The sequence below is a fragment of the Cygnus atratus genome, chromosome 2 (genome assembly GCF_013377495.2).
Source record: "Cygnus atratus isolate AKBS03 ecotype Queensland, Australia chromosome 2, CAtr_DNAZoo_HiC_assembly, whole genome shotgun sequence".
Taxonomy (NCBI): domain Eukaryota; kingdom Metazoa; phylum Chordata; class Aves; order Anseriformes; family Anatidae; genus Cygnus; species Cygnus atratus.
Window position 1 is genome coordinate 18,950,672 of NC_066363.1, and position 27,320 is coordinate 18,977,991.

Below are 27,320 nucleotides of genomic sequence, written 5' to 3' on the forward strand. Positions count from 1 at the left end.
CACATTTGGGAACCCCTCTTCTAAGACATAACGTACAAAAATGTTTCTCGTTGGCAAAGATAAATGCTAAGATCTCTTACAGTCACAAAATAATTCATTCATCATTGAATGTTTGCATTTCTTTCACACATTCACAGACACCAGAATTATCAGTTGTTCACATTTGTCAAGCATCACATCCCTGCCTCCTGCCTATTAAGTGGGGAAACTAGGACAGAGAAACTACATAAAAGTTATTGGGAGTCAACTTGCAGATTTTCACCACACAAGGAACGCAAAGGGTGCACAAGTAAAATTATATTCTTTATTCATTCCATTTTAGCTGAGAATACTCCTATTATACAAATACGGTATAAATTCCAAAATCACAATATATTACAAAATAAAAAAGTACAAACTGCATTACTTAATAAATATATCTAACAAGTTAATCAGAAAGTAGAAGAAACAGAATTCAGATTGGAAACATTTAAATGTTTGACCCAGCAAACCATACAAATCTCAATTTAAATACTTTTTAATGCAGAACACCGCTCCTGATTTCTTGATTAGAAAATAAAGTTAAATGAATAAAATGTTGTGATCAGATAATGATTTGTTGGTGCAATACAAGTGCCAAAAAAGAAGCAGGGCCTGTACAAAAGACACCATAACCCCAGAAACCAGACACAAACACTGAGGTGCAGCCAAGGCAATTATTGCCGAAGCGGGAGGCTATTATCTAGTCACAACATTCTATTGCAAGTTAATGTTCTGTTATTACAGATAAATAACATAAATGGAGCAGAGGGTAAGCCAACCAGGCAACAAGAGGCCAGTTTACTCAAAACAGTAATTAAATACAGAAGAGTCAATTGCTCCCTGTACTGTTCATGTCAGCTGCATTCCAGCCGGCTCAAAGGACCTGTTCTGTGCTGGAGGCAGAGAAAGCAACTGTTTTAAGAAGTAATCTTTTCAGACTTTGCTGCACTTCTAGAGAAACTATTGTTTTGCAAGAAACACCCACAATGCTTTCATCAGTTAGGGAGGGTCGTTTGACACCAACTTCATTTGGTAGAAATATAAGGTTTATGGGTAAAAAAACACAGCAAAAAATAGCTGTTACATCATAAGCCTTATCTACAAAAACTGTTTACAAATGTTTTTGGCTGTACAGCTCAAAGCCAGATACTAACACGAGATGTGGGAGATGGAGGTAACAGTTTAAAAATATTGTGCAAAAAATACATTCTTATAGAAAATAGAGAAACAGTGGGGAGGGGAGACACAAACATACACGGAGAACCTGCTGGCAAATAATCCGAGGCTAAGGTTTTCTTTTTACAACAGAATATTACAAATACGCTTGGATTTATCCCCCACAATCTGTGGCTCTTCTCAGTCTGGGGTGCTGCTGCTTCGTTAAGGATTAAGGCATCACCATCACAGCCAGCGCACCTTCCGTCAGTCTGTCAGCCCACGGGCCGGGCGGTCTCATGAGCAGGCATTCTGCTCGATGTACATCTTGGACAGGGACACTGCCATGGACTTGGCCAGCTCCTCGTCCCGCCTGCGCTGCACCTGAGTCTGTCTGCACCACGCCTCGTACTCTGGGTTGGGGCACAGGCGGTCCAGCACGGCATCATAGTGCCCATTGCTGAGCCAGCTCAGCCAGATGCTGGGCCGCGTCGGGTCCTCGGGCCCCAGGTAGTGGACCATGGTGGACACGGTGGGGCTCTCGGGCCGGCCGCCCGTCGTCAGGTGGATGTTCACGTTGAGCATCTGCCCCATGGCCAACAGCTCCGGGTAGCCAGCCCAGGCGCCATCCTGCGCGGCGGCGATGAGGAACTCTCCCACGTCGCCCTCGATGATGGGGCTGAAGTGGTCCAGGTGGTCGGCAATGTAGTGCACCGTCTGCTCGCGGAGCTCGCCGTGCAGCCGCTGGTCGCCGTACAGCGCCTTGCAGACGGCTCGGTACAGACAGTTCCCGTCGGGGATGATGTGGAAGCGGAACCGGCCCTTCTGCCGCAGGTACCCGTCCTGCTTCTCCACCTCGGCCAGGTACAGCGCCAGCTTCTCGCTGCGCTCCGCTCGCCCGCACAACCCCCGGAGGGGCACACCGCCACCACGGCCGCCTTCCTCCTCCTCCTCCTCCTCCTCCTCTCCCTCACGGCAAGCAGGCCGCCCCTCACCGCGGGGCCTGCCGGCGGCGGCCTGCAGCGCCTGGCGGTGCTCGCTGAGGCGCAGGCTGCGGTTGCTGGGCTCCTCGGCGGGCCGCGGGATGGCGGCGGCGGGGGCCGGGGGCTCGGCGTCCCCCCCGGCTTGCCGCACGCCCTCCAGGACGCCCTCCAGCCAGGCTCGGCCGTGAGGCGGCGGCGGGGCCGGCAGCGTCTCCCCGCGGGCCTCGTCTCGCTGCACGACGCGCACCGGCACGATCCGCTCCAGCGGGCGGCGGCGGCGGGCGGCCACGGCGATGTGGGCGCAGGAGCTGTAGTGGGGGCCGGCGGGGCTGGCCGCCGGCATCACCTGCAGGCAGGAGGAGAAGGCGGGCATGGCGCTGCTGCTCGTGGTGGCGGCGGTGGCGGTGGTGCCCCCGCCGGGCACGGAGCCGTCCTTAGCGGGGCTCCCCGCGGCCGGGCCGGGCCCCGCGGCGCCGCTCTTGGCCGCCTCAGCGGAGGGAGGTCCCGGCGGCAGCGAGACCTTGAAGACGGCCGCGGCGGTGGCCGGGGGAGCGGCGCCCGGCGGGTAGTGGGTGATGACCGAGCTGTACAGCTGCATCCTCGCCGCCCCGCCGCTTTATAGGCGGCGCCGCCGGAGCCGGGGCGGGGTGCGGGGAGCGGCGGGGGTAAAAATAAACGCGGGCATCACCCCCTGTCCTCCAGCCCGGCCCTCCCCCCCTCCCTCACGGCCCGGCCCGGCCCTGCCCCTCCCCGCCCCGCCGCCCCCAATTCCGCCTGCGCCACAAGCGCCGCGCGCTCCCGCCGCACTGCACCGCCCCCCCCCCTCCCTCCGCGGGCACGCGCGCGTCGGGCCCGGGCCCTTCTGGAAGCTGCTGGAGGCCGGGCGCGGGGGGGCGGGGCCGCGGCTGTGTTTACCTCAGGGCCCGGGCACGTTGGAATGTGGGGGGCGGGGTTTCTTGTGGCCACGCCCCCGCCAAATGGCCCCGCCCCCTGGGCCGCCTTAAGGCGTCCATAACAAACTTGGTGGCGGTGGGCGAACACCACAGGAGGGGCGGGGCTGAAAGCACAGCGCTTAGAAAGGTCGGGGGGAATTTTCCTTGTTCCTGTTTTACATTAAATGAAAAAGTCTTAACTAAGAGAATCACTCGTGACAGACCACAGTGTCAAAAATAACTGCTTCTTTGGAGCCTTAGTTGTCTTTTGAACGCATGCCCAGTGATACCAGCAATACCACACAGCATTTAATAATTTATGCAGAAAACATTTTCTGATCTCGCCTAATTTGCACGTAGAATGAAAAACTCTGAAATCCTCAATGCTAAAAACTGGGGGTGCTTAAGGGCACAGTTTTCACATCTGCTTTCCCTTTTTGTTTCGACTATAACACAGCATCCACTCCCATGCACTACCTGGAGCCTTTTCATAAAAATTTAGAGTCAACACGTACCCAAAATCATTGCCTCTGAAGTACAAGAAGTGCATCAGATATGAATCAAATCCCTGATTTCCCTGCCCCAGCCAGCAAGCTGACACCTCTGGACAAATGGCGATGGGCATTAGCCAGGAGTGCTTCTGGCAGCCTCTTACAGGGTGATAAGGTATTACAGCTGCTCTGAAATTACAGAATGACTCCCGTATTTCTGAATGTTCAGCACTCTGCCTTAAATATAGCATGTGAGATCAGTCAGTGAATCTGTATTTCTGGATGACAAATTGCTCAGAGAGGAAACAAACTAGCCAAGTGGTAGTAAGTCAAAGTGCTTTCCTCCTTAAAATGAAGGCCTGGAGCAAAAGAAAGATTCCTGTTTAGTTTTACTTCTTAATCAAAATTTTACAAGGTATATTCCCAAGCTAAAATGATTTCTAATATATTCATAGGTGATCTAATGTAAAATCACTGGAAGTTGTCCCTTCCCAGAGGGTTTAAAACGTGCCAATAGCTGTTCACTGTGGGGTTTTTGTGTTGTTGCTGTAATAAAGATGCACATTACTCAATGCTCACCAGCTCTTCTGCCTACCTTTCTTAGTTTTAAAATGGTATGTCTACATTTTTGCTTAGTGAATCGTTCTGCCTGCAAGTGAATGCCAGAGCTGACTTCAGGGTGGTGGGTTTAAGGTCTTAAATAGTCTGGTAACTGGGGAGGGGGGGGAGGCAGCTCTTTCTGTTAGAGAGCACTAAACAGATGCAGTAGAATAACAACGCTTCTGTTAAAAATGAGTGCTGCAGTTTGAACACTCAGTACCACAGTTTTCTTTCTCCTAGGATGTTACAGAAACTCCCAATTCTGTTCTGCCTCTCCAAAACCGTAAGTTATTTGGAACAGTGGTACAGTAACCAATGGGTAGCTGTTTTATTTTGATTGTTAGTTACAATGAGGTAAAACATTTGTGGTGCTTCCTTTGAGGAAAGAACCAGATTCATTATGTATGCCCAAATTTCCATCATGTTAGTATTCTGATCACAGAATCACAGAATTGTAGGGGTTGGAAGGGATCTCTGGGTCCAACCCCCCTGCCAAAGCAGGTTCCCTAGAGCAGGTTGCCCAGGTAGGCATTCAGATGGGCCTTGAATATTTTCAGAGGAGACTCCACAACCTCCCTGGGCAGCCTGTTCCAGTGCTCCATCACCCTCACCGTGAAGAAGTTCTTTCGCATATTGGTGCGGAACTTCCTGGGCTCCATTTTTTTACCATTGCCCCTTGTCTTGTCCCCACAAACCACTGAAAAGAGGTTGGCCAAATCACTCTGTCTCCCACATTTCAGGTATTTGTAAACATTGATAAGATCCTCTCTCAGTCTTCTCAAGGCTGAACAGACCCAGGTCTCTCAGCCTTTCCTCACAGGGAAGGTGCTCCAGGCCCCGTATCATCTTTGTTGCCCTCCGCTGGACCCTTTCCAGGAGATCCCTGCCTTTTTTGTACAGGGGAGCCCAGATCTGGACACAGTACTCCAGGTGAGGCCTGACCAGGACAGAGTAGAGGGGAAGGATCACCTCCCTTGACCTGCTGGCCATGCTCCTTTTTATGCACACTAGGATCCCACTGGCCTTCTTGGCCACGAGGGCACACTGCTGGCTCATGGTCAACCTGTTGTCCACCAGGACCCCCAGGTCCTTCTCCTCAGAGCTCCTCTCCAGCAGATCATCCCCCAGCCTGTACTGATATATGCGGTTGTTCCTTCCCAGATGCAGGACTCTACACTTGCTCTTGTTAAACCTCATTTGGTTACTTCCTGCCAAAAATTCTGATGCTCTGCTACCGTGTATTCTGGACAAAAAGGTTACTTATAGCTGAACAAAAATCCAAGGAGCACTCTGAAATAGATGCTAAATATGCCAACAGTTTTTGGTAATGTTATCAGATGGATCATTCTTTTATTCCCTTTTCATCTATAAACAGGTGTAAATAATGCCATTCCTGTTTTCAGTTAAAATGCATGTAGTCAGCTTCCTAATGTTAAAATACAATCAAAATCTGTTACTAGGTAACTAGTGACAAAACATTTATACCACTCTATTAGTGTTAATAGTATATTGCTTTCAACATATTAATTACCTCCCATGTCAAGTAAATAGAAAGAGAAGTTCACCTTGATGTTTTTTACCTGTTATTAAACACTGACAGTGCAATGTGGCCAACATTTTCCGTGACTGAGCACCTAGAGTTAGTCATATCCATTTGGCTTGGGTGGAATCCAATCTCTCGTGAAATCAATGACAAAAATCCCATTGAGCCTCAGCAGCACAAGCCTTTCATGGCTAGTTCTCAGCTTTCATAGAAGGAGTTACCAAGTAGTCAGTACATATCTGAAAGGTCATCTTCTAAATATCTGACTTCTGTTTTTAACAATTACCTCTTAATCCATGGTTTGCTTAAGGGTTGCAGGCTGAAGAAAAGGGTGGCAACAGAGAGGAATGATCAGGTGCTATGAATACAATCCCTGTGAGAATTAAATTTCAAGGAAGAATTTGAACTTCTTCAGTGCAAGGGTATCTATAAAAGGATGGGGCACATGGTTATGCCTTTTGTACCTTCTACTACCAGAAGATGCATTTCTGCTGTTTCTCTGAACTGGATGTACAGCAGCTGTTGGGGAAAAATTAAACTCTGCTTTTCAGAGTGGCCTGGATAAAACATGATGCGCAGATTGACTGCTTCCAGAATATTTTGACATTTTCAGCTTCTGTCACTTTTGCCCGCATACTGTGGTCACACAGGCACTAGGAGGCTTCGTAAAGCACGCAGAACACAACATGGAGATGCCTTTGACTGTCTTTCGTAAATTACTGTTCCCAGGTTTCTGGTTCATTCAGTATAGGCGAATGTACAGTCCTTTGCTAATACAGAATAGATCTTAAAAGCAATCTCTATAGTAATAAAGCGTAAATATCTCTTGAGGTTAAAGTTTCTCCTGACATAATCATTATCCCTGGTTATGCTGTACATTCCAGGAATTGTTCAGATTGTTTAGAAGGCAGACCACAATATAAAAACAGCTGTGGAAAAACGGTGGCATTCAGTGACGTAAAACTGAAGTTCCTGAGAGTGGAACTACTTTAATGATTGACACAGAAGAGACAAACTAATTACATCAGCAGGATCATTTATTAGTGAAGAAGGGGAGAGAAGTTAGCTTAAATGATGTATTGAATGACACTGAATAAGCGTTTCCATAGCCTTTTTTTTTTTCCTTGCAAACATAACTGTCCTTCAGCCAAAGATATTTCTGGCTGAAATATTTCATGAATTGATAGCTCTTTGTACATAATTGGACAATGAGATGTTTATTTTTTATTAGTAATTTAAAGTAGTATATCAAGGACAAAGTTAAAAAATAATAGAAAAAAAGAAAAATAATAGAAAAATATATACATACTATGGATACCGAGGATCATCCACGACAGGGAAGAAATACATATGAGCTGGAACTAGAAAGAACATCCCGAATCATTAGTTTTATCCTTTGTTGCTGCAGGTGATCATATCATTCCTTTCATAAAGTTACCGACTTACAGGTAAGTTATTCAGCATTAAATGAACTTGTGAAGACGTCATGAACTAACAGCACTGCCACAAGAACCAATTGTGCTCTTTCCATTCCTAGTCTCTTTTTTCTTCTCTTGATGCCAGCTTCTCTGTGATGGCCTTGCGATGACTCTGTACTAACTAGAGTATCTACTTCCTTCAACCCTTAACACACCACTAACATAAAATGAAGAGTAAGCGTATCAACACTTACTTTTGAAGTATAAATATGCTGCATAAAACAAGGGATGTATCTTAGAGAGTTGCCTCACAATTTGTTGTTTAGCTTCTGTTATACTGTCATGTTAAAATCATACTCATTGTATGGGTGCACTAGTCATTAGAGACGTAACCGACAGTGTGAAGTGTGACATCATGTGGCAAGACTGTGGAAAAAGGACTGTTGGTGATAAATATAGACATTCACTCATATCTCAGGGTCTCATAGTCATATCCCACTTGATAAGCGAGCCTCTAAATGTGAGCTATGACGCAGGTCAAGTCTCTCATTTCTACTCAGAAGTGTAGATGGCATTTGTGGTGGTCATTGTGAATACAGCCTTAAGATGCTATCAGAAAAATAAAGGGATCAACAATGCTATTTTCTCTGAGGAAAAAAATAGTAATAATGTGACATAAACAAGCTTCAAAATGTGTATGAAATTTAGAAAGGGTTATATTTTAATAAACCTCAAATGATATAGAAGTGTTTGCTATGTCTATATTTTGTTATCTGATATAGGAAATCAAATAGTTAACTTTTTTCCTTTCATGTTGGTCAATGGCAAATTTAGAGTTGAGGCAAGTGGATATTCTGGCTCACACCAAGAGCAGAACAGAGTTCTGACAAAAACAGATTGTGAAGGTAGTTGAGGAAGTTTGCAATACAGAAATAACAGAAGCAGGAAATTGCCACGTACAATTACAGGAAATATCATTAACAGATTAATCTTGATTAAAAAAAAAACTGTAAATGTAAAAAAAAAACTGTGGTAGAAAAGAAGCTGCAGTACTGCCTACTCCTGAAGTTAAGACACGCTTCAGTGAGGCAGCAAGTAGCCAACATTTCCATGGGTGGCCTTGCAACAGAAAGGCTTTGGAAACTGAGGCTGATTCAAACGGCAGTCTCATCTGCTCTATCCTCCAAAACCTTGCAATGCAGAGCTTTCCTTACCTTTTTTTTTTCCACCAGGAAGCTGCCAAAGGAGGCATCATCACTTCACACAGCCAAGGATTGTAGCAGAAAACCACACTGCATAGTTCATGTTTTCAGAGTCATGGAATAGCATATAATTACATAAAATACCTTTGTTATTCCACTGCTTGGTCCATCCTGTGGGAAAGGACTGTGGTTACGCATGGTATAACCAGCTCAACGAGTAATGTTCTAGCCCTGATGAAATTCAGGGAAAGAACGTACCTCATCGCAATTACAAACGTGCTTTGTTTCCACCTACGTCGCATAGAGCTAACTGTTACGGCAAGGTCAGATCACAGCTATTTAACTCCACTGTCTAATGAGAAAAAATAAGGCAGGTAGAGCCATTAGAGAGGAGGGATGACATCAATTAATCCTTATTAACATCCTATCCTGTAAACAGGCAAACCTTTCTTAACCTAGTTTTTCATGCCTAAATGTAGAATACACCATTATTTTTCTGATTCAACATTTTCGAAGTTCCAATATAGTGAGAGGTAATTGAAAAGACTGTAACAGTGAGCCCAACTCCAATGTCTTTTTCACTGGAAGAAGCTGGGAACAACTACACTCCAATTAGTCAATTTATACCAGTAACTACCAACAAGATAGAATCTTAACTCAGTTTGGTCATCCTGAAACACAAAGTAGTGTTTCTACAGTTACGAGTGATCATCTACAGAAATTTAAAAATTAAATTTCAGCAATGTCAGTTTCTGTACTTATTCAAGTACATTGGAAACATTAAAATTGTTATAAAAAAGTACAAGTTAATTCTCACATATTATCCATACATGAAAATATAAACATTTTTCTAATTGTGATTTCTATGCAAGTACAATTTTATAAAAATCAAACTGTACTCATTTAGTAATTCAGTGTGAGAATCCCAACTAAAATTAACTTACTGTATCAGACCTGGACCTTTCTGCTGAACAGAGGGCTTTGTGCATGCCCCTGTGAATTTTGTATAAAATTACTAGAGGAAATTTAGTGTATCTAATCTTGCTGGATCTAAATAAAGTTTCTGATACTGCACAGTGTGAAATATTATTAAACCAATGAAAATGGGAATTAGAACTACAAGGCGGCTGTGAGACTCATTAGAGGAGAGAAAACTGAAGATAATTCAAAGGAATCATTATGCTGAAAGAAACTTGCTGGTGGAGTTCTTTAAAGATCAGTCTTGGGACTGACTTTGTATAATATTTTCATTAATTACTCTGGCACACGGTGTGCTAGTGACTTTCACTAATGGCTGTAGAGCTGAGCAACATTTTTACTGTGATGATTTTTGAAATATCATACTGGAAACATTTGGAGACTGGAAATGGAGTTGCCTACGTGGATAGATGAAATTCAGCACTGCAAATGGAAGATCATCCACCTGGTGACAGGTAAGTATTTCTGCTATTAGCAGAATATCAGCTGTGGGAAATCATCAGGAGAGAAGAAAAATCAACACATGCTATGCAATTGTGGAATAGCTTCATCATTATCACTTCTCATCTGGAGTATCATATCTATTTCTAGTCAACGTTGCTTAAGGATGTTAAATTTTGACTGGAACATAAGCAAGGGGGAATTAAAATGATCACAGCACTGGTGACACCCTAACAAGAGGAGAGCAAACATTCTTGGCTTACGTTATCCAAAGAAGATTGAAAAGGGCTGTCTATAAATACCTCACAGATGAAATACTAGGGAGCAAGAAGATCTAATTAAGTTAAAGGACAGCGCTGGCCAAAATGAAATGGATACAACCTGGCAATGAATAAATTTAGTCTTGACTCACAGCCTTGGCTTTCAGATATGACATAATTGCAAATAATTTCACAAAAGGATCCTGGTAACAAAATACTAGTAGCAGTATGTTGAAAACAGGATGGCCTGTGAATACAAGGACCATTTTGGTATAATGATAACAGTATGGCAAATAGCTTGGTAAAGACTTTAATCTGTGTATGTGCAGTAAAATCTCGTCCTGCTTCTTTGTTCCATTTATTTCTGTTTCCCAAGGGGTTTGTGATCTGTCATTCTCTCCTCCTGCAAATATACCCATCTTCTGAAAGTGCTACTACACTTTTTTTTTTTCACAAATTGTTAGAGGGATTTATGTCATTACTCTGAACAAAGAGCAACTGTCTCTTATATCTTGTTTGAAGTTTGCTGCTGCTTTAATGGCCTTCAAAAGGAACTATATACCTGAAGACCCGTTTACTTGTTCCAACACAGTGAGAATAAAATAGACTTCCTGTATTTCTCTTGGGTCAAAAATGCCTCGAATAATCAGGAAAAAAATAGGAAATACATGCATTGTTTGGGCTGTCATACTTGTGTTGCAACCTACTCTCTCTGTTTCTCTGAAATATAGGACTAAGACAAATTTTGTTTTTATAATAAATAAATGTCAAGAACTGTTAGCACATGATGAACCTGGTTACCTTGGAGACTCTGTCAGAAATTCATGGCCTGACATTGACTCTTGATGACTGTCGGTCAAAGAAGGCAGGATGTGTAAAATGATCACAATTAGAATCTGAAGCAAAATCTGAGGTAGCTGAACGGGACAGGAGCTTTATCGTGTTTTGCCAATTCCCTTGTGTCGTTGAATCTGGACATTTCCAAGCTAAAGAGACAAACGGGCATATTACGCACAGATACAAAAGCTTTCTTGTTCTATTCTGACATAATGGACACTAAATACTGCATTTTAGTTCAGTAATAAAAGGGCATCTAGTTTTAAAAAGATGTTATGTTCAACTGTAAACATCAGTACTTTAGAGGTCAAGTTCATCTAAGCTCAGCAAGAAGCCATGGTGAGGAGTGGTGCTGATGCAAAAGCCCAATCTCCCACTTGTGGAACCACAGAAAAGAGAAAATCCAACCCACTAGTGAAAGAGTAACTGTCCTGGAGAGACAACCAACCTCACTTTGTAAAATTAAAGCCAATATTTTATTATGTCATAAGTGCTATTATTTAAGATTTGGCACCAGCATCATTCCAAATCCATTTTCAACAGCTCCTAACTAGGTTAAAATATCATAAAATCCATTTCAGGGAATTTGATGAGTGAAGACAATAAGCAAATAACTTTTGATTATTATCTCAGAAGATTCAGTAGCTGACCTTGTATAGACTAGACAGCAACGATGTTTCTAAATAAACAAGGTTATTATGACTGCAGTAATTAAGGTGTGAAGCATCAAGCTCCTTAACATAAAAGTAGTAGTTACAATAGTAAGACCGGGCTGTAATCAAAAGTAAGAAAACAACTACGACAGGATAAAATACATCATAAGCAAAGTGTTGAATTTTCTGTTTATAAATAAATGTGAATCATCAGGTCAGTACCCCAGTGTTCCTCTCACATGTACCCAAGCAATGTATGGGATTACGAAAAACAGTTTTCTTAACCTTTAATCTGATTCCTGTATTTCAGTGTAACACAGATGTAATTTGGGGCAGTTTTTCCATGTATCATGCTACAGCCTATGTTAATAAACTTTGTCTGTTTCCAGCGGAAAATTACACTTCTTCCCCAAACAAAATGAACTCTTCTATATATTATTATTGCTGGAAGGTGTCCTAAAAGTAAGGCAAGTCTTACAAATGGTATTTGTAAGCCAAGTAACAATTCTTGCTTTTCACTCACTTGCCCTTATCATTTTTGCTAAACTGAGAGAAAATGTCTGAGAACACCTGAGTTACAAGCATAAGTTTAAACTATTACTCAGCACGACTTCATAATGACATTATAATGACATCAACCTTTTTATATTAACTTTAGTAGCATTTGTGAAAGAGTAAGTGATGACATTTGCTCATTTCTTACCAATTACATTTCTCTGATATAAAAAGATTGTTGCTTTACATCTTTTTCAGCTTGAACTCAAGAAAGAGAAAAATTCTAGCATTTTAAATTTCACATTAGTTTCTATCTCTTTCCATATTTTTTCTGTGGACAAAGTGAAATGGTGCCCAGAGATTGCAAAAAAGAGGCACAATTAATAAATTTGCTTTAATTCTCAAAATTAAAGGCACATTTTTTCTATAAGCCATATGAATCCTTTACACCTTGTGGATTCACAGCAATTGGAAAGATTTCATCCATGCTAACAACTCCAAATATCATAAATGGTGATTTATTATGTAAACAAAGTTTGTAATAACTTCTGGTCCATAAAGATTATATATCACATTGAGCAGACATAGGTGTTAATCCTAGGAAAATTAGAAGAATTCATCCCATTTAAAAATCCTTACGGTTTCTGCTAGATAAGCCATTATTTTGCTCCTGTATTTATAGGATTGTGCTGTATTGATGTGGTTTGTTCTTAAACGGTTGCTTTCTCTCTATGTGCAACTTGAGTTCAAACAAAATTAAAGTGATTTTTAGTGCAAATGCTAATTATTGATTTGAGAGCACTGCAGATCACAGTGTATTGAAACACAGACTAATAACCAAGTAGTTTTTTCCAGCTAGCCCATTCTCTGATGGGCTTCTTATCGTGGGAGAATTATAAGAAAATTCAGAGCAGCTTCTGATCATTGCACTGGTGTCTCAAACACTTTCAAAGAAGTCAAAACCTACCTTTGCTATTACAATGAAGGCAAATCAGCCACTCACCATGGCTTACATGTGTTTGACATCACCTTTTTCTAGCTTGCAGTCATAACCAGCAAGAAATTTGGCTTTCTTCCACCTCTGGCACCTAACTCACTATTCTGTATTTCCTCCAGATTTGCTTCTGGTTCTGATGTAGCTGAAAGAGCCCACCTGGGCTTCTCACCTCTGTTTCCAAACAGACTGGAGGAGGGAGAGGAGCATCGACTCCAGGATGTTCCATGCTGCATTTGGGTGCCCGATGACCACCTAAAACAATTAAACAATTCCTCTGCAACATGCCATGACGGGGAGGGGGGGGGGGGAGTTTCTTTACCTGTCAGTAATTTAGGCACAGCGCACCAGCTCTCCTCGGGTACCGCTCAGTGCACCTCCCAGAGGGTCTAACCATTTATATTTCAATCCAGCAGCTTCCACGGGCAGCCAGCTGCTCCTAACCGCTCACAGATTACCTGGGACGCAGAGGAGGCTGCGAGCGGACGAAACGCACCTCACACCCAACCCGGGGGGCCGCGGGCCCCCCCTGACAGCACCCATTTCCCTTTCCCGAACGGAAGCGTTCTCGTTCCGCTCCGCCCGCCGGGGGCGGGCACTGGTTGCCGTGGGTGCGGCGCGGCGGCCCCGGCCCAAGCCGGCCCTGCTGCCTGCCCCAGCCCCAGCAGCGGTGAGGCCCGGCGGTGTCCCCGGTCCTGGGGTCCCCGGTCCTGGGGAATCTCCTTGTGCTTGAATTGAAAGGAATCTCCCTGCGCACTAAATTAAAGTTAATGTAGCCCACGGTCATTCTTTCCTTTTGGTTGTACTTCTCACAGTGTAATCTCACTCCGGCGAGAAGTTCTGCGCGTCCCATCCTAAAATGCAGAGATTTGGGAAGTGATGGTACAACTTCATAGCCATTCATATTTGACAGTAATAGTACTGGGAATGTACCTGAATGTTCACAAAATAAATGGGTCTTCAGAACACCTCTGACTGAGTACTATTAAAATTTTAAATCAATTTGTCCAGTTGTGATCACCTATAAATTAGGTAGACCTGGGCAAGAATTGTCTGACACTATCCATTTATAACAGAATTCTGACAGCGCCAAAAATCCTAAATTTTTAACAATCCAATGATCAAATGTTTTATTAAGAATGTAACAGTGTTAAGTGTCATTTTGAAAAAAAAAAAAAAAAAAAAAAAGTAATATACAAATAATCAAGTCTATCAGTGAAATAGAAGATCAAGCTCCGAAATAAATCTACAGTCCAGTTTTTGGACTGATGCATTTCTCTAAAGAACACTGAAAAATATCTATTTTCTGTTAGAATGCAAACACTTCTTTAGCATTTTCTCTTATGTTCTTTCCCATAATGGTAGTATTGCTTGAATTTTAGTTGTTATTCAGTATTAGACTGAAAACATTTGTCTTCATGAAACAAATACAGAAAGAAGCTGTTAATGTGTTTGTCGCACTTTATCTTAAAAAGCCACACAAGTGAAATGATAAAAGAAATTATAGGCACTTTATCTCCGAATATCCATTATTAATAGATCAATTAATTTTATTAAAGCAACTACTGTACTACTCAAAGTTTGTGGTTTTTTTTTTTCCAAATCTGCCTGTTTTTGCAGGCCTTGCATTTCAGATGGTTTAAAAATAGGATATGACAGCAGAGATCATGCAACGCAAACAGATATCAAAGAGATACCAGAATTAAATGAGCTAGCGATTGTTACGCAAGCTTTAATCAAGGTAAACTAGGAAAGTATTAGTCTTCCTTGTGGTATACATACTTTTGTCAGTCATCTCTATTTTGTGTAATACTTAAGCAATCTTTTGACTTTTTTTCTGTCTTCATATACCTATTTCACCCAAATCATATAAATTTCTGTTTTCAAAATAGAATAGCACACTGTTGCATCAGAGAAGATTATGTAAGGGTTACCATTGTTTAATGCTGAAAATGATAAATTCTGAAGGCTTAAACTTGTTTGATAGGGGCTAAGAGTCTGGAATTGAATGTGGGCCTATCCATTCCATTGATACCTACCTACTCAGTTACAATATAGCTAAGGTGACCTAATACGTCCATTTAAGGAGATTTAATAAAATAGTGCAGTGCTTCTGCTTTGCACAAATCATATACAAAGTTGGAAGGAAGGTCCAAATGGTGTTATCTGCCCTTGCACAGTAATATATATAACCTAAACAGTGTCTCACTGAAATTTAATGCTTAGATTTTGGAGGAAGAATGCAGTCCATAATGAGGAACAATGCAGCCTGCTTAACATAAATGCCTTAACAATTTGTGAAGGAAGACAGGTGCCTCTAGAGACCTGTGGAGGGAGATCCATTCCATCAAAATGAGACATTTCTGTCTGTCCCCTATCTGTGTAAGAAATTACAAAGGAAGGTGCTTCAGGATATAAAATAATTGTGTGCAAAAAATTAATTTCCTAGGAAAAAAAAAATTAACACTTTTCTTTACAGATATCAAATGTGTGTAAATATAGCCAAGAATTAAATTTCAGTGCCTTTCATACTACTTGTAGAAGCAATATCTCTTTCTACCTTACATCCCTGAAAGATTTCTGAGTGTTTGCTCATCTAAACCAATGGAAAGCAGAATGCATTTCCTATAACACTTCCTCTGTCACTTCTTGCAAAAATGCAGATATTTTTATTCTTTTCCTGTAAAATACTATGCAGAGTACTAGCTTGGGTTTTATAAATGGGTTTTGAACACTTCCTAGACTTTCATTTTGATATCTGTATTGATACATGTGTACGGGTCTGTTCTGCAGAATCTAGCTAGTTACCATCTGGCAGATGCTTGAGTATTCCTAAAATACTTTTTTTTTTTGAGAAACTTAAATATCTTTACTGTATAAATAATCTCTTCCTATGAAATACTGAATCCAAGTGTCTTTAAAATATACAGTATTGAAGGTTGAGGGGGGTAAGTGTTTAAAATCTGACAGAGAACACTGTGCATCTGGATGCAAAGTATTTTTATATTGAGGGTCAGTTCTCCTTATGTTTTGTTTGCATGGGACTATTGAAATACATGTTCAATATTGTATATTCGTATCTTCCATTTCATGAGTTAGAATTTTCTTAATTTTAGTTTTAATTTTTTATCATCCACAGGAGTGATGCAATAGAGTGATGCTTACAACAAACATTACATCACTGATGTCATTGATACCTCTGACACTGCAATATATATTCATTTGGGCATATTTTTATAATTTATGAGGTTTTTTTCTGCAGAAGTAATTACAGTTTTTTTCACATAGTTACCTTTTAATTTCGTTAGAGAGCATTCTGGTACAATATTTCTTATTTTCATTACAGAAGGTTTCCCAATACTTAGTTTAACAGTCAAATATTGTATTTGGGGTGAGAGTCAGCTCACGCATTAGAAAACCTACATTTGGGTGTATCATGGAGGTATCTTTAACTGAGCACGGCACCTAAACTTCCCATACAGTCAATACAGATGTCTTTTTAGTCAGTGGAGATATCTCAAGATATGCTTCTTGGTCTCTGTCTCTGGTTTCAGAAAGGGACAGGTTTCCATACCTCTTGTGTCATGTCCACCAGCCCTGCATAAGATGTCTTTTATACCTCATTTCTTATGACACTAAACCATGTGTGCATGAGCAACTGGGTCAAGTCCCACTGAATTCATTGTCTGTAACCGACACTTACTCACCTAGGTCCTATGTGGACACCTAAATTTAGGTGGTTTATTCTGCAGATTGAAAACCGTGCTGACACCCTAAGATGTCCAAAGCATGGGTGTGAAGCTGGGAGCTCTGGCAAGCATAGAGACCCATGCCTTTCTGCGGTGACTGTTATAGTCCAAAGAAGATACAATGGGGCATAGAAATGCATTAGATACTTGTGTTTAGGTAAATGAATGATGCCACCCTTGAATAATTATAGTCTTGAACACAGTAATGGAATAGTTAAACTTTTCTTTGTCTAGCTTACTTTGTATATAAAAATAAATAATAACAGGATTTTGATTTTTAGCTCACTCAATCCCTCCAGCAAGATTTGTTCATCTACAAAAGCACCATTCAAGCACAATATGAAGAAAAAATTGAAGAGCAGGCTTCAAATCTCAGTAAATATGTAAAAGATAGACTGACAGACATTGAGTCTTTTCATAAATGGGTAAAGAGAAAAATTCTTGTTCACTTATATGTTAACCTTCAATATATGCCAGTTCTCATTCATATATCCTCCTTGTTTGGGTTAATATGATATTTTACTTAATAAAAAGCAATTCACAGAAGTATTGAAAATAAGAAAATAAAGTAAAATGGTAGCATAGTTTTAAAAAAATGACTGTGTAAGGTGTCTTTTGCAAATTTGCAATTAACAAAACGGATTATGTTGTACTCTGCATACTAACAGTGATAGCTATGAAAACATCTTAAATTCTGGGGTAGTTATTTCTAGTAAAATTTTTCATAATAATATTGTAATAGGCAAGAAATGTAGCACACTTTGTGTGCATACATTATTTACTGTTCTTTTCCCATACATTTCTTTGAAAATATATATTCAGTGATCTTTAGGACCTTCCATGAGATCTTCAGGGTCTCATGGACCACAGTCCATGTCAGCATTAATGCTTGTAGGCAATCATGTTGCAACTAGGGTGCACTCACTACCAGGGAGATGTATGAGTAAAGATTCAACCTCATTTTTAAGCTTCTGATATGAGCATAAAGAAGCAAAAGTTAAAAAAAAAATAAAGGTATGAATTCCCATTTTAAACATCTGAAACAACCCTTATTTAACAAGTGCTTGTATTTAAAGCAGTTGGGAACCTACCTTTTGTAGAGAAAGAAATACAGTTTGATTAATTAGCCAAAAGCTGAAAAGGGATTGAAGAATGTGTCAGGGGAAAAAAAATGATAGAAGAGGAACATAAGCTTAGTATTTTTTCTTCCAAATTCAAGAGTTTTAATAGTATTTCGTTTTCTTAAAAGAAAAAGAAGGCACAGTTCAAGTTCTTTGGTTTTTTATTATTATTGTTTTTTATTTTTGTTTGTTTGGGTTTGATTATTTAGTGATTGTCTGCCTCCTATTATTGCTCATCAAATTGCAGAAAGAAATCCAAATTTGTCAGAGCTACCAACAACAGTTATGCGATGCATTGGCTGTTCTCAGAGGAAATATTGAGGTGGTTTTTAACCATTAAACTGGTAGTAGACTGCTGATTGGAGTAGTAAGTAATATGTCATAAGTCAGTACGCTCCCTAAATCTGGAGAAGGATATGTTTAAATTTTCCATGAAGGCTAAGTATGTAAACTATATTAAGTAGAAAGAATATAATGAGCACAAAATATTGTTTTTACAAGTGCTGTTTTTCCCCCCTCTAGTATTAAAATGCTCAGTTTAGCATTCTTGAATATAGTTTTAGATAAGTAACAGTGTTACTACCTCATACATAAGGAGTATATTAGTAGGCATCAGTGGAAGAAAGCAAAAATTGCACAGCTTTGCATTTCTTGACTACTGAAAAAGTAAATGACCACAAAATATTAAAAAAAAAAAAAGCAAAGGATTAGACTCATACAGGCAGTCAGTGCTTATTTTTGCATGAGGATAGTAAAGCCAGAACAAATGAAGGGATTTCCTGGAACTACTGGCCAGTGGGAAGGTAAACTTGTTTGAATTCACAGTAAAGACGTGGCAGCTGTAAGAAGTGGGTGAAGTTGTCTTAATATAGCATGTAGTCTGTTCCATTAAGAGGAAAAAAAAAAGAAAAAAAAAAAAAGGAATCCTCTGCTTTTGTAGTTATGTTACTATAAATGTAGACAGTCTATGACTGGGTCTCTTCAGAAGCAGAAGCATAGTGATCACATAAAATTCCATTCAACAAAAATTGAAAATGTCTTGATAAATTTGATAATTGAACACTGAGGCTGCCAGATAGAGATGATGATGACTGATCATGTGCACTCAAAGTGACTTTCTACTGCCCTCTAGGGACTGTGCCACAAACTTTTTTATTAACATGTTTGTAATGGGAACAATAATAACGATCCAACTTTTGGATGGAACTTAAATTTTATCTTTCTTCTTCTATTAAAAAAGCAAAGTGTGAAAGCTAAAATGTGAATGTCTACATATGATCAAGTAACTGCTATAAAGACCATCTGGAATAATGGAAGCTTTATTTTGTGTGTGAAAGAAAAAAAAAAAAAGCTTTTGAATTCCATGGAATGTGTAGTAGCAGCAGGGAATTGAATTGCAGGGTCAGGTTCCTTTTGCTTTTCTTTCCCTTTGGAAAATCTTGTACTACTCTTGGATAATTTCAGACCAGGTTCAGAAACCAGGTAAAGATTCACCCCATGCTAGGCATGCTAGCTCAGTAGGTAGGGTGCTCTGAGAAAGAAGAACTGAGTTTGACTCCACTGTAGCTGGGGAAAGAATTGAACCCTGCTTCTTTCAATTCATCAGAGAGTGCTACAATTCTTAAGGTATTGCATTAGATATTGCTGCTAATATTAATATTTTAAGAAAGTTAAGCAATTTTTAATCACCTGACCTTGGAAAAAGAAGTAAACTAGGTATTTAGGTACTCATGAAGGAAAAGCTCATACACACTTTTAAGCTTAGTGTTTCCTAATGGCCAGTTGTTGGCCCTATACCACCATGGATATGCATTTCTGTATAATGGGAGGCTGCACATACTTTTCTTTGAAAATCTTATTTTTATTTTTTGACTACATAGGAAGTAAATCATCCACTGTAGATGCTTATTTTTTTAATGCTATAATGCAATTTAAGCACTTTACTACTGCAATCAAGAAGAAGCAAAAATAAATGCCAGTAATGCAGAAGTTAACATTTTAGTAGTTTACCTTAATTGCACCCTCAGCAAGTTTGTGAATGACACCAAGCTGTGTGGTGCAGTCAACACACTGGGGGGAAGGGATGCCGTCCACAGGGACCTGGACAGGCCTGAGAGGTGGGCCTGTGCAAACCTCATGAGGTTCAGCAAGGCTGAGTGCAAGGTCCTGCACCTGGGCTGGGGCAATCCCAAGCACAAATACAGGCAGGGCAGAGAATGGATTGAGAGCAGCCCTGAGGAGAAGGACATGGAGGTGTTGGTTGACAAGAAGCTTGACACAAGCCGGCAACGTGCGCTTGCAGCCCAGAAAGCCAACCGTATACTGGGCTGCACCAAAAGCAGCGTGGCCAGCAGGGTGAGGGAGGGGATTCTGCCCCTCTGCTCTGCTCTCGTGAGACCCCACCTGGAGTGCTGCGTTCAGCTTTGGGACCCCCAGCACAAGAAGGACATGGACCTATTAGAAGGAGTTCAGAGGAAGGCATGAGGATGATCAAAGAGCTGGAGCACCTCTCCTGTGAAGACAGGCTGAGGGAGCTGGGGTTGTTCAGCCTGGAGAAGAGAAGGCTCCAGGGAGACCTTATAGTGGCCTGCCAGTACCTAAAAGGGCCTACAGGAAAGCTGGGGAGCGACTCTGTCAGGGAGTGGAGTGATGGGACAAGGCGTAATGGTAAATTTGTTACTATGAGCGTAGTGAGGCACTGGCACAGGCTGCCCGGAGAAAGTGTGGATGCCCCATCCCTGGAGATGTTCAAGGCCAGGCTGGATGTGGCTTTGGGCAACCCGGTCTGGTGGGAGGTGTCCCTGCCTTTGGCAGGGGGGTTGGGACTGGGAAATCTTTAAGGTCCCTTCCAAACCAAACCATTCTATGATCTTGCTACACTGTACGTATGCTGTACTTTCTGCATATTTTATTATATGAGTGTTAAATATATCGGTATTTTTAATATATTAAATATGCATTTTTTTCCAATTTTTCTTTGTATTTTTGCATGGTATTATGGATTGTGTATTAGATATAACATGCTTCTTGCTTAAATATTTGAAATGTCAGATAGAGTAAAATTTTATTTTCAATACCAGAAAAGAACTCTGGAATGTAAAATATGTCCTGTGATGTATTCAAATTACAAAAGAAAAAAATCTGTAGAATTAAAAAAAAAAAAAAAGGTCTGTGTGGTTTATGCAAAACTCTCATTCAAGAATCTCTTCTTGTAATAGAAGTATTACAACATAAATACAGAAGACACAGAATGTTCACCAGGAAAGCTTTTGAGTCTTTTACATAACAAACTGCATGAGAAGGGGTCCATAATTAAAAATCTGGAAAGAAAACTGCAGGAATGTCAAGAAAAAGGAAGGGCTAAAATGGTATGCTTTTTTTTTAAAAAAAAAAAAAAAAAAGATCATAAACTCATTGTCTGAATGTGGAAATCTTTAAACACCTTCTACAAAGTATACTTCTAGTCTCATTATTTTTATAGAAAACACTAGAATGGGAAAATACTAGCACGCTACCCTTACTAAAGGTAAGTACTTTGACTAAAATAATCTACAGTACTCTATTAATGTCACACAATTTTATATCAGTGATAGTCTGAACAAGGGTTTGTAGTCGTACTGCCTCTTTTGGTCTATTTTTTAATAAAATAATATATATATATATAAAAAACACTTCTATAAATACTTAACAAAAACATTTTAAAAATTATAAATCTTTAATAAAATATTTCTCTCAATGCTATTTTTGTCCCATACATGAACATTTCAGTTACAAAAAGTCCATCTCTGTCCTACTGCTTCTTACAGAATTTACTTACATTACTTCTCATGTTTCTCTTTGTTCCCTCTGTCTCTAAATAACTTCTGAAATAAATCATTTTATTCAGAATTGTGTTGTTAATCATTTAAACTGGCATTTCAAGTATTCAAATGAAGATTAAAATCTTTCATGTTTAATTTTTCTTAACTCCTGCAATAGAAGTTATCTGAGTATGACAATTACTTGGTTACTACCATTAATAGATATGAAAAGCCCTTTACAATTATGATTCTTTTTCCCCCACAAATGCAGACAAAAATAACTAGATACAAGAGCTAAGAACTGTCTTAAATATTCAGTCTGTCACCTTCAAACGGTAAACATAATTCAGCCACATAAGTCCATACATCATCTCCTTATCCCTTCTGTAACATAAACATGTCCTACACAAATTAAGTATACTTGTCTGCAGTTCACTGAAATGTGAGAAATCTATAATACCTTTTCAAAACTTCACGTATGGCTTAGACTGATGAAAAGCAGTCTCAGGCTTTAAAGAGATTCTAGCAAAGCCTGACACTAGATCACTTTTTCATCTCAGCTCCCTATACATCATTGAGATGTATAGTACTAATGAGATCTGAAAATGCCATCTAATTCTTCTGGCAGCCATCTAAGATAGACAGTATGACCTGTAAAGGAAAAAGGTGGGGTTGCAGATGTACCCTGTAGGAAATGAGCTCTCTCTCCAGCTGGAATTCATAACTATTCAACCTTTTCTAGAAATGGATATTTAAACCAGGTTAGTAGTTCTCACGTACAGAAAGAAGTGATAGTAATTCCATCTTGTAATGGTTTGTTAGCTGCAGCAGTCAGCAGTGATAAGGCTTATTTCTCCATCGCTTCATTTGACCCCAATAAGTCTGCCTTACTTTAAGAAAATATGTGTATTTAAGTGTTCTCTGTAACAAAGACTGCAATCAAGTCTTCCATGTGCATATAGGAGGCTGTCATTGCATTTCTTATGATTCAGATTCTCCAGAAGAGGAAGAGGCTGGATGTGAACCAGCATTGTCATTATCACAGTAGTCTGTGGAATTTTAGTGGTATAGTATGTTCACTGTCTTTTAAAAGGTCTGATTTGGTGAGAGTGTTTTTAGTGCACCTAACTGGATCAGAAAGCAGAGTGTAAAGAAATGTTTGTAACTTCCGCTGGACATTGGATGTTATGTTTTTCATCATTCAGATAGTTTGGCAGGAGAATTTAAACTGTCTTGCAGCTTTTAATTGCACAAGTTCAGGTATTTGGAGATTTTTAGTGCCTGCAATGCAGAATTCTCAGTGCATCATCAGATTGTTCTGCAGCTTCTGGACTCTACCTCTTAAACAACTGGTGTATACCAACTGTAATGGCTGTGAAACCCACTGTAAAGAAACCCAAGCTATCAGTTGGTCGTCATTCTGGAGCCAGATGCAATAAATTGGTACATGCACATACGGTCTCTAAAGCATTGGGTTCTGCTTAACAAAAAAAAAATCATGTGTGTAGATTCTCACTAATAGCATAAGCTGAGAAGGTAAATAGTATTACAAATTTTTGTGTTACAAGTATTACAAACATTAATTTGAAGTGGCAGAGGATGTGAAGAGAAGAAAAATTTTAATTAACTGTACACTAATAATAGGATTTAACCAAGAGGGAGGGGAAATGGGCATAGTCATGCTGCCATCAAGCAATGTGTTGTAATGTAACCACAATATTGAAATGTGGTAGAATTCTACCTGTAAAGTCTAAATCTTTGACTAAAAAAACTTTTTATAAAAGATGAAGCAGCTAAAAATAAATAAATAAATAAATAAGAGGAGTGGTCTTCAACATCAGAGACAAATTCATTTTTTAAATTTTTGGCAACTGCACCTTAAGAATCTTGTAATCCTGAAATGGCACTAACAAAGCTCTCTGGTGAGGTTCTATTACAAGTGACAAACTGGTAAAGAGAATAAGTAACTCTAAGCATTCATCTATATCATGTGAAGAAAAAGGTGAAGACAAAGGTTAGAAAATTTTTCTTTTTCTGAATTATATTGCTTAATCTATGAGAATTTTCTATCAAAACTTTTTAAATGAATATAACCAAATGCTTTTTTGGACCTTGAAATTTACTGCTGAACAGGAAGATATTTTTCTAAGGAATGATAAATGAGTAACTGATGGTATATGTGAGCACACTAGTGTATGAAAGTGGTGTTGCATGCACATTACGGGAATATTTCAAAAACTTGATTCACATTGGTGAGTGAAACTGACTGAAGCTCAAAATCTGAACACAGGAATATGAATTAAAAAGCTGGAATCTCAAAGAAAAAAAATGTTTTCTGACCAAAGAGACAGACATAGTTTCATAATCAAGAAAGAGGACAGCTCTTCTCAAGTCATATTTTAGTTCCACAGCAAGATGTCATTAGCAAATCATGTAAATTAAAGCATAATATAACAAATGTGGAAAAAGAAAAAAAAATATGCCAACTAATATTGGAAGTTTTTGAAGGGTATAAAATAGACAGTGAATCAAAGAAAGAACAATAAATGGCAATATTAAGGACAAAATATTCTTAACATATTGGGAGCAAAGGAAATAGCTGCAATTGCATGAGCTTACTATTAGGTGAAAATTGTAGAATTGGTTATAATGTGAAAATCCTGGGGGCATTTTAAAAAAGGATGTGTTGCATTTAGAAGAAGGCAGAACAATGTGCCTGTATCACAGGATAACAATTACTTTCTAATTTACTAGCCTCCAGAAAGGATTTAAAATATTTGCAGAGAATGTGCATTTGTAGATGAGGAAACCCAAATAGCTTAGGTTCAGGAATCCCCCGGAGACAGCTGTCCTGTTTGTATTAAGTATGTTAACATAATGAAAATCTTACTCTGACTTTTTTTTTTTTTAATCAGCATTACAGATTTTACAAAAAAAAGACATTTTCTGACAAAGCTGATTTTTTTTTATTTCAGTAGGATACCCATTTGGTTGGATGGTACCTGTCAACACAAGACTTTTGCAATGTGTTTGATTTAGTAGCACTGTTTAAAAGATAGCATTAAATTTGCTACATGTGTATATCATGCCTTAAAGTTTATCTATGTGACCTTCAACTAAAGGGGTAGGAAGCTCCTTGAAGTCTAGTTTCAGACCATAGGTAGAGGTGGATATTCATGGATGAGGCCGTTTGCCTACAGGGAAAAGTAGGAGGCACAGTGGTGAAGTTTTCACTTAGGAGAACTTCAGTGTTACATTAGTTATGTGCACTGTGGAGCCTGTAGGGTAAATATCTAGTGTTGACATTTGTCTTTGTCACTCCAATAAGATAGGATTCTGTCTAGGTCCTGCACTTTGCATAATTTTTGAAAGAGGTAAAATTTTCTTCGGGCAAAGCCCTCGTTCAGCAGTGAAAGATCTCAAAAAATACCTGGAAATGAGGAATCAACTCTACTTCTTCTCCAAGGGTTCCGCATTTATACAAAAGAAAACATTCCGTTCTCCTCTGTCAAGGAATTTGCAATGCATTGCCTATTCTCCCTCCAAAGCTATGCTACCCTAACACTTTTTCCAGCTCTGTCATGCTTTAAAAAGATAAAAAGAGCTATTTGGGCCAGTAGTTACTTGTTAATCCCATCCTTGCAGGTGCCTCCATTTTGTTACATTTAAAAGACTTGACATAATCAAATACATTGGCTAGGAGATGAAACCACATAGGAAAATGATTGCTGATTGGAGTGTGTTTCCAAAGGAATAAAGGCATCTTGATATCCTGAAATTTTCAAGACTGGAAGCCCTTTTAGAATATATCCATTAGCTGATCTGAAGATAGGGGTGTAGTAAGAGGGTGACTGTCAGAAAAGTAATGGCTTGTGTTCAACCATAGGCTATCCTAGAACTTTTCACACTCTACCTTAACATTTGAGATGTATAGCTATACTCAGTGCAAGACTTAAAATTATAAATGTGTTATGTAACATGTTATGGATATATGATTTCCAGCAATAAATATAAATAAACATTGAAATGATAATTTCCCTTGCAACTCAAAACTCGTATATTTTGAATGTTTTTCATGACATCTTGTACAATTGCACCCTCTTGTGGTATAAATAATAGGCTTTAAATACCTAAAGTATACCTTAGAAAGGGAAAGGTACATTATAATTTAAATGACTGATGTTCAACAATAGGTTTTGTTTTCAAGGCAAATTCATAATATATCAGCAGCAGATCCAAACTTCAGTTTACAATTTTGCCTAGCATAAGCTCAAATGTTTTCTTGTTTGGTATCATAAGATAGCATCAGTGATTTTCATTTTATTTCTTTGCAGTAAAAACGCAAAAATCATACCTGTTATTCAAACAGACAATTATTTTGAGAGTATATTAAATACTGCAAGATATCAAAGGGAAATGAGTTGTTCTCAACTGCATAACAAATAGCTACATTCTCTCAGCATTACCTCAAGGACTATTTGGCTAGAATACTGTGCTTATCAATGGATGAGTCTGGTTTAATTTTGTTATAGTCCAAAATTACGTATGTAGATCTATCTAGTACTATTAGAAGTATCATTGTAAAAGTCTACAATGCATAAAAGTTAATATTTAATAAATATATAGTTGAATTTATTAAGGCTTAAAATATGAATTTTTTAATTTAAGGTAGTAAAAATGTTAGAATGAAGACAATAAACTAGATAATGTGAGAAATGTTGAAGTATCCTGTATAAGCCATGCTGTAATCGCCTTCCAACCTTTAGCCCTTTTTTCTTACAACTTAAAAGTTCCCCAGTTTAAGCAAGCCAAACGCTACCGCTGTGGGCAGATGGTAGAGAGAACATTGCTACAAAACCTGCCACTCAAAGTGTAACAGATGACTGTAGCTACAGAAAATTGTCCCTTTGTTCATTTTGCTAATGAGTGTCCTCATTGCAGCAGGAGACTGAATAGTTAATGACCTGCAGTTCTTGGGCTTAGCAGATGGTGGAGCTAGAGCTAAAGGTTGCCTAAGTAATGTGGAAAGGGGAAGTTTGGGAAGAAAGCGTCTTGTATGTAGTTTACAGCCTTTCATTAAAACAGTAAAATATTATGACCACGCTTATAGTTGCGATACCATTTAAAGCTCATTCAATTTCCATTTCAAATCGTTTTAGTTTGTCTAAGACTAAAGGGTCTTCTTTGAGCATCAGCTGTTGATGCTCAAATATAGCCTGGGTGAGGGAACAAATACCTAAGCCCATTAGGAGCTGTAACAGTTGCTTAAAAGTAAGTTTGTTTTGCAGGGTTTCAAGTTGGCCACTGACAGATCATAGTCTTAGTTAATTACGCAAATATTGCTTGTGCTGTTTCCTTAGCACTATTGGTTTCCCTTTGCTGTGCTAGTCTCTCTTGGTAAAAGTTTTCAGTAAATACATGCAATCTAGTAATTATCTCAGAAGACTAATTGAAAGTTTCTTACTGCATAAAGACTGTTTACAACGAAATAATGTTCAAGTATTTTATTAGGGTTCAAAAAAATTGCATTATTAAAAGTAATATTTTTTAATAATATTTGGTCTTTATGTAAGCTGCTACTGTTTCTTCAGTAAAGGCAGGGGAGACACAAAGTAGTATGAATTACTTTTCAAAACACTTGACATTT

The 27,320-nt window shown here is 39.4% G+C and overlaps 2 protein-coding genes and 1 long non-coding RNA gene across 6 annotated transcripts in view; 1 reads left to right on the forward strand and 2 right to left on the reverse strand.

The window, feature by feature from the left end:
• Positions 1-272: 272 nt before the first annotated feature.
• On the reverse strand, positions 273-2,764 carry OTUD1 (OTU deubiquitinase 1). The gene has a single exon (XM_035545316.2). It carries the CDS (start codon positions 2,755-2,757, stop codon positions 1,474-1,476), a length of 1,284 nt encoding a protein of 427 aa, XP_035401209.1. The 5' UTR covers positions 2,758-2,764; the 3' UTR covers positions 273-1,473.
• A 4,054-nt stretch (positions 2,765-6,818) lies between these two features.
• On the reverse strand, positions 6,819-13,560 carry LOC118247512 (uncharacterized). Of its 4 annotated transcripts, none has more exons than XR_004778467.2 (5): positions 13,326-13,560; positions 13,176-13,258; positions 10,826-11,010; positions 8,604-8,697; positions 6,819-8,529 (listed from the first exon to the last, which is right to left on the reverse strand). It is a non-coding gene; the product is annotated as an uncharacterized LOC118247512 (long non-coding RNA). The 4 variants fall into 4 exon arrangements; XR_004778468.2 differs by having other exon boundaries at positions 6,819-8,516; positions 13,326-13,528; XR_007707835.1 differs by lacking the exon at positions 8,604-8,697 and having other exon boundaries at positions 6,819-8,516; positions 13,326-13,528.
• A 90-nt stretch (positions 13,561-13,650) lies between these two features.
• Positions 13,651-27,320, forward strand: part of C2H10orf67 (chromosome 2 C10orf67 homolog) — a gene marked incomplete at its 5' end in the record, with an annotated part of 45,711 nt that continues 32,041 nt past the window's right edge. The window contains 5 exon segments of the mRNA XM_050709072.1: positions 13,651-13,673; positions 14,624-14,744; positions 17,034-17,177; positions 18,121-18,195; positions 21,092-21,241. Coding sequence (XP_050565029.1) covers positions 13,651-13,673; positions 14,624-14,744; positions 17,034-17,177; positions 18,121-18,195; positions 21,092-21,241 — 513 coding nt within the window.

Coding starts and splice junctions, on each gene's coding strand:
- OTUD1 (XM_035545316.2), bottom strand. CDS start 2,757: ATGCAGCTGTACAGCTCGGTCATCACCCACTACCCGCCGGGCGCCGCT.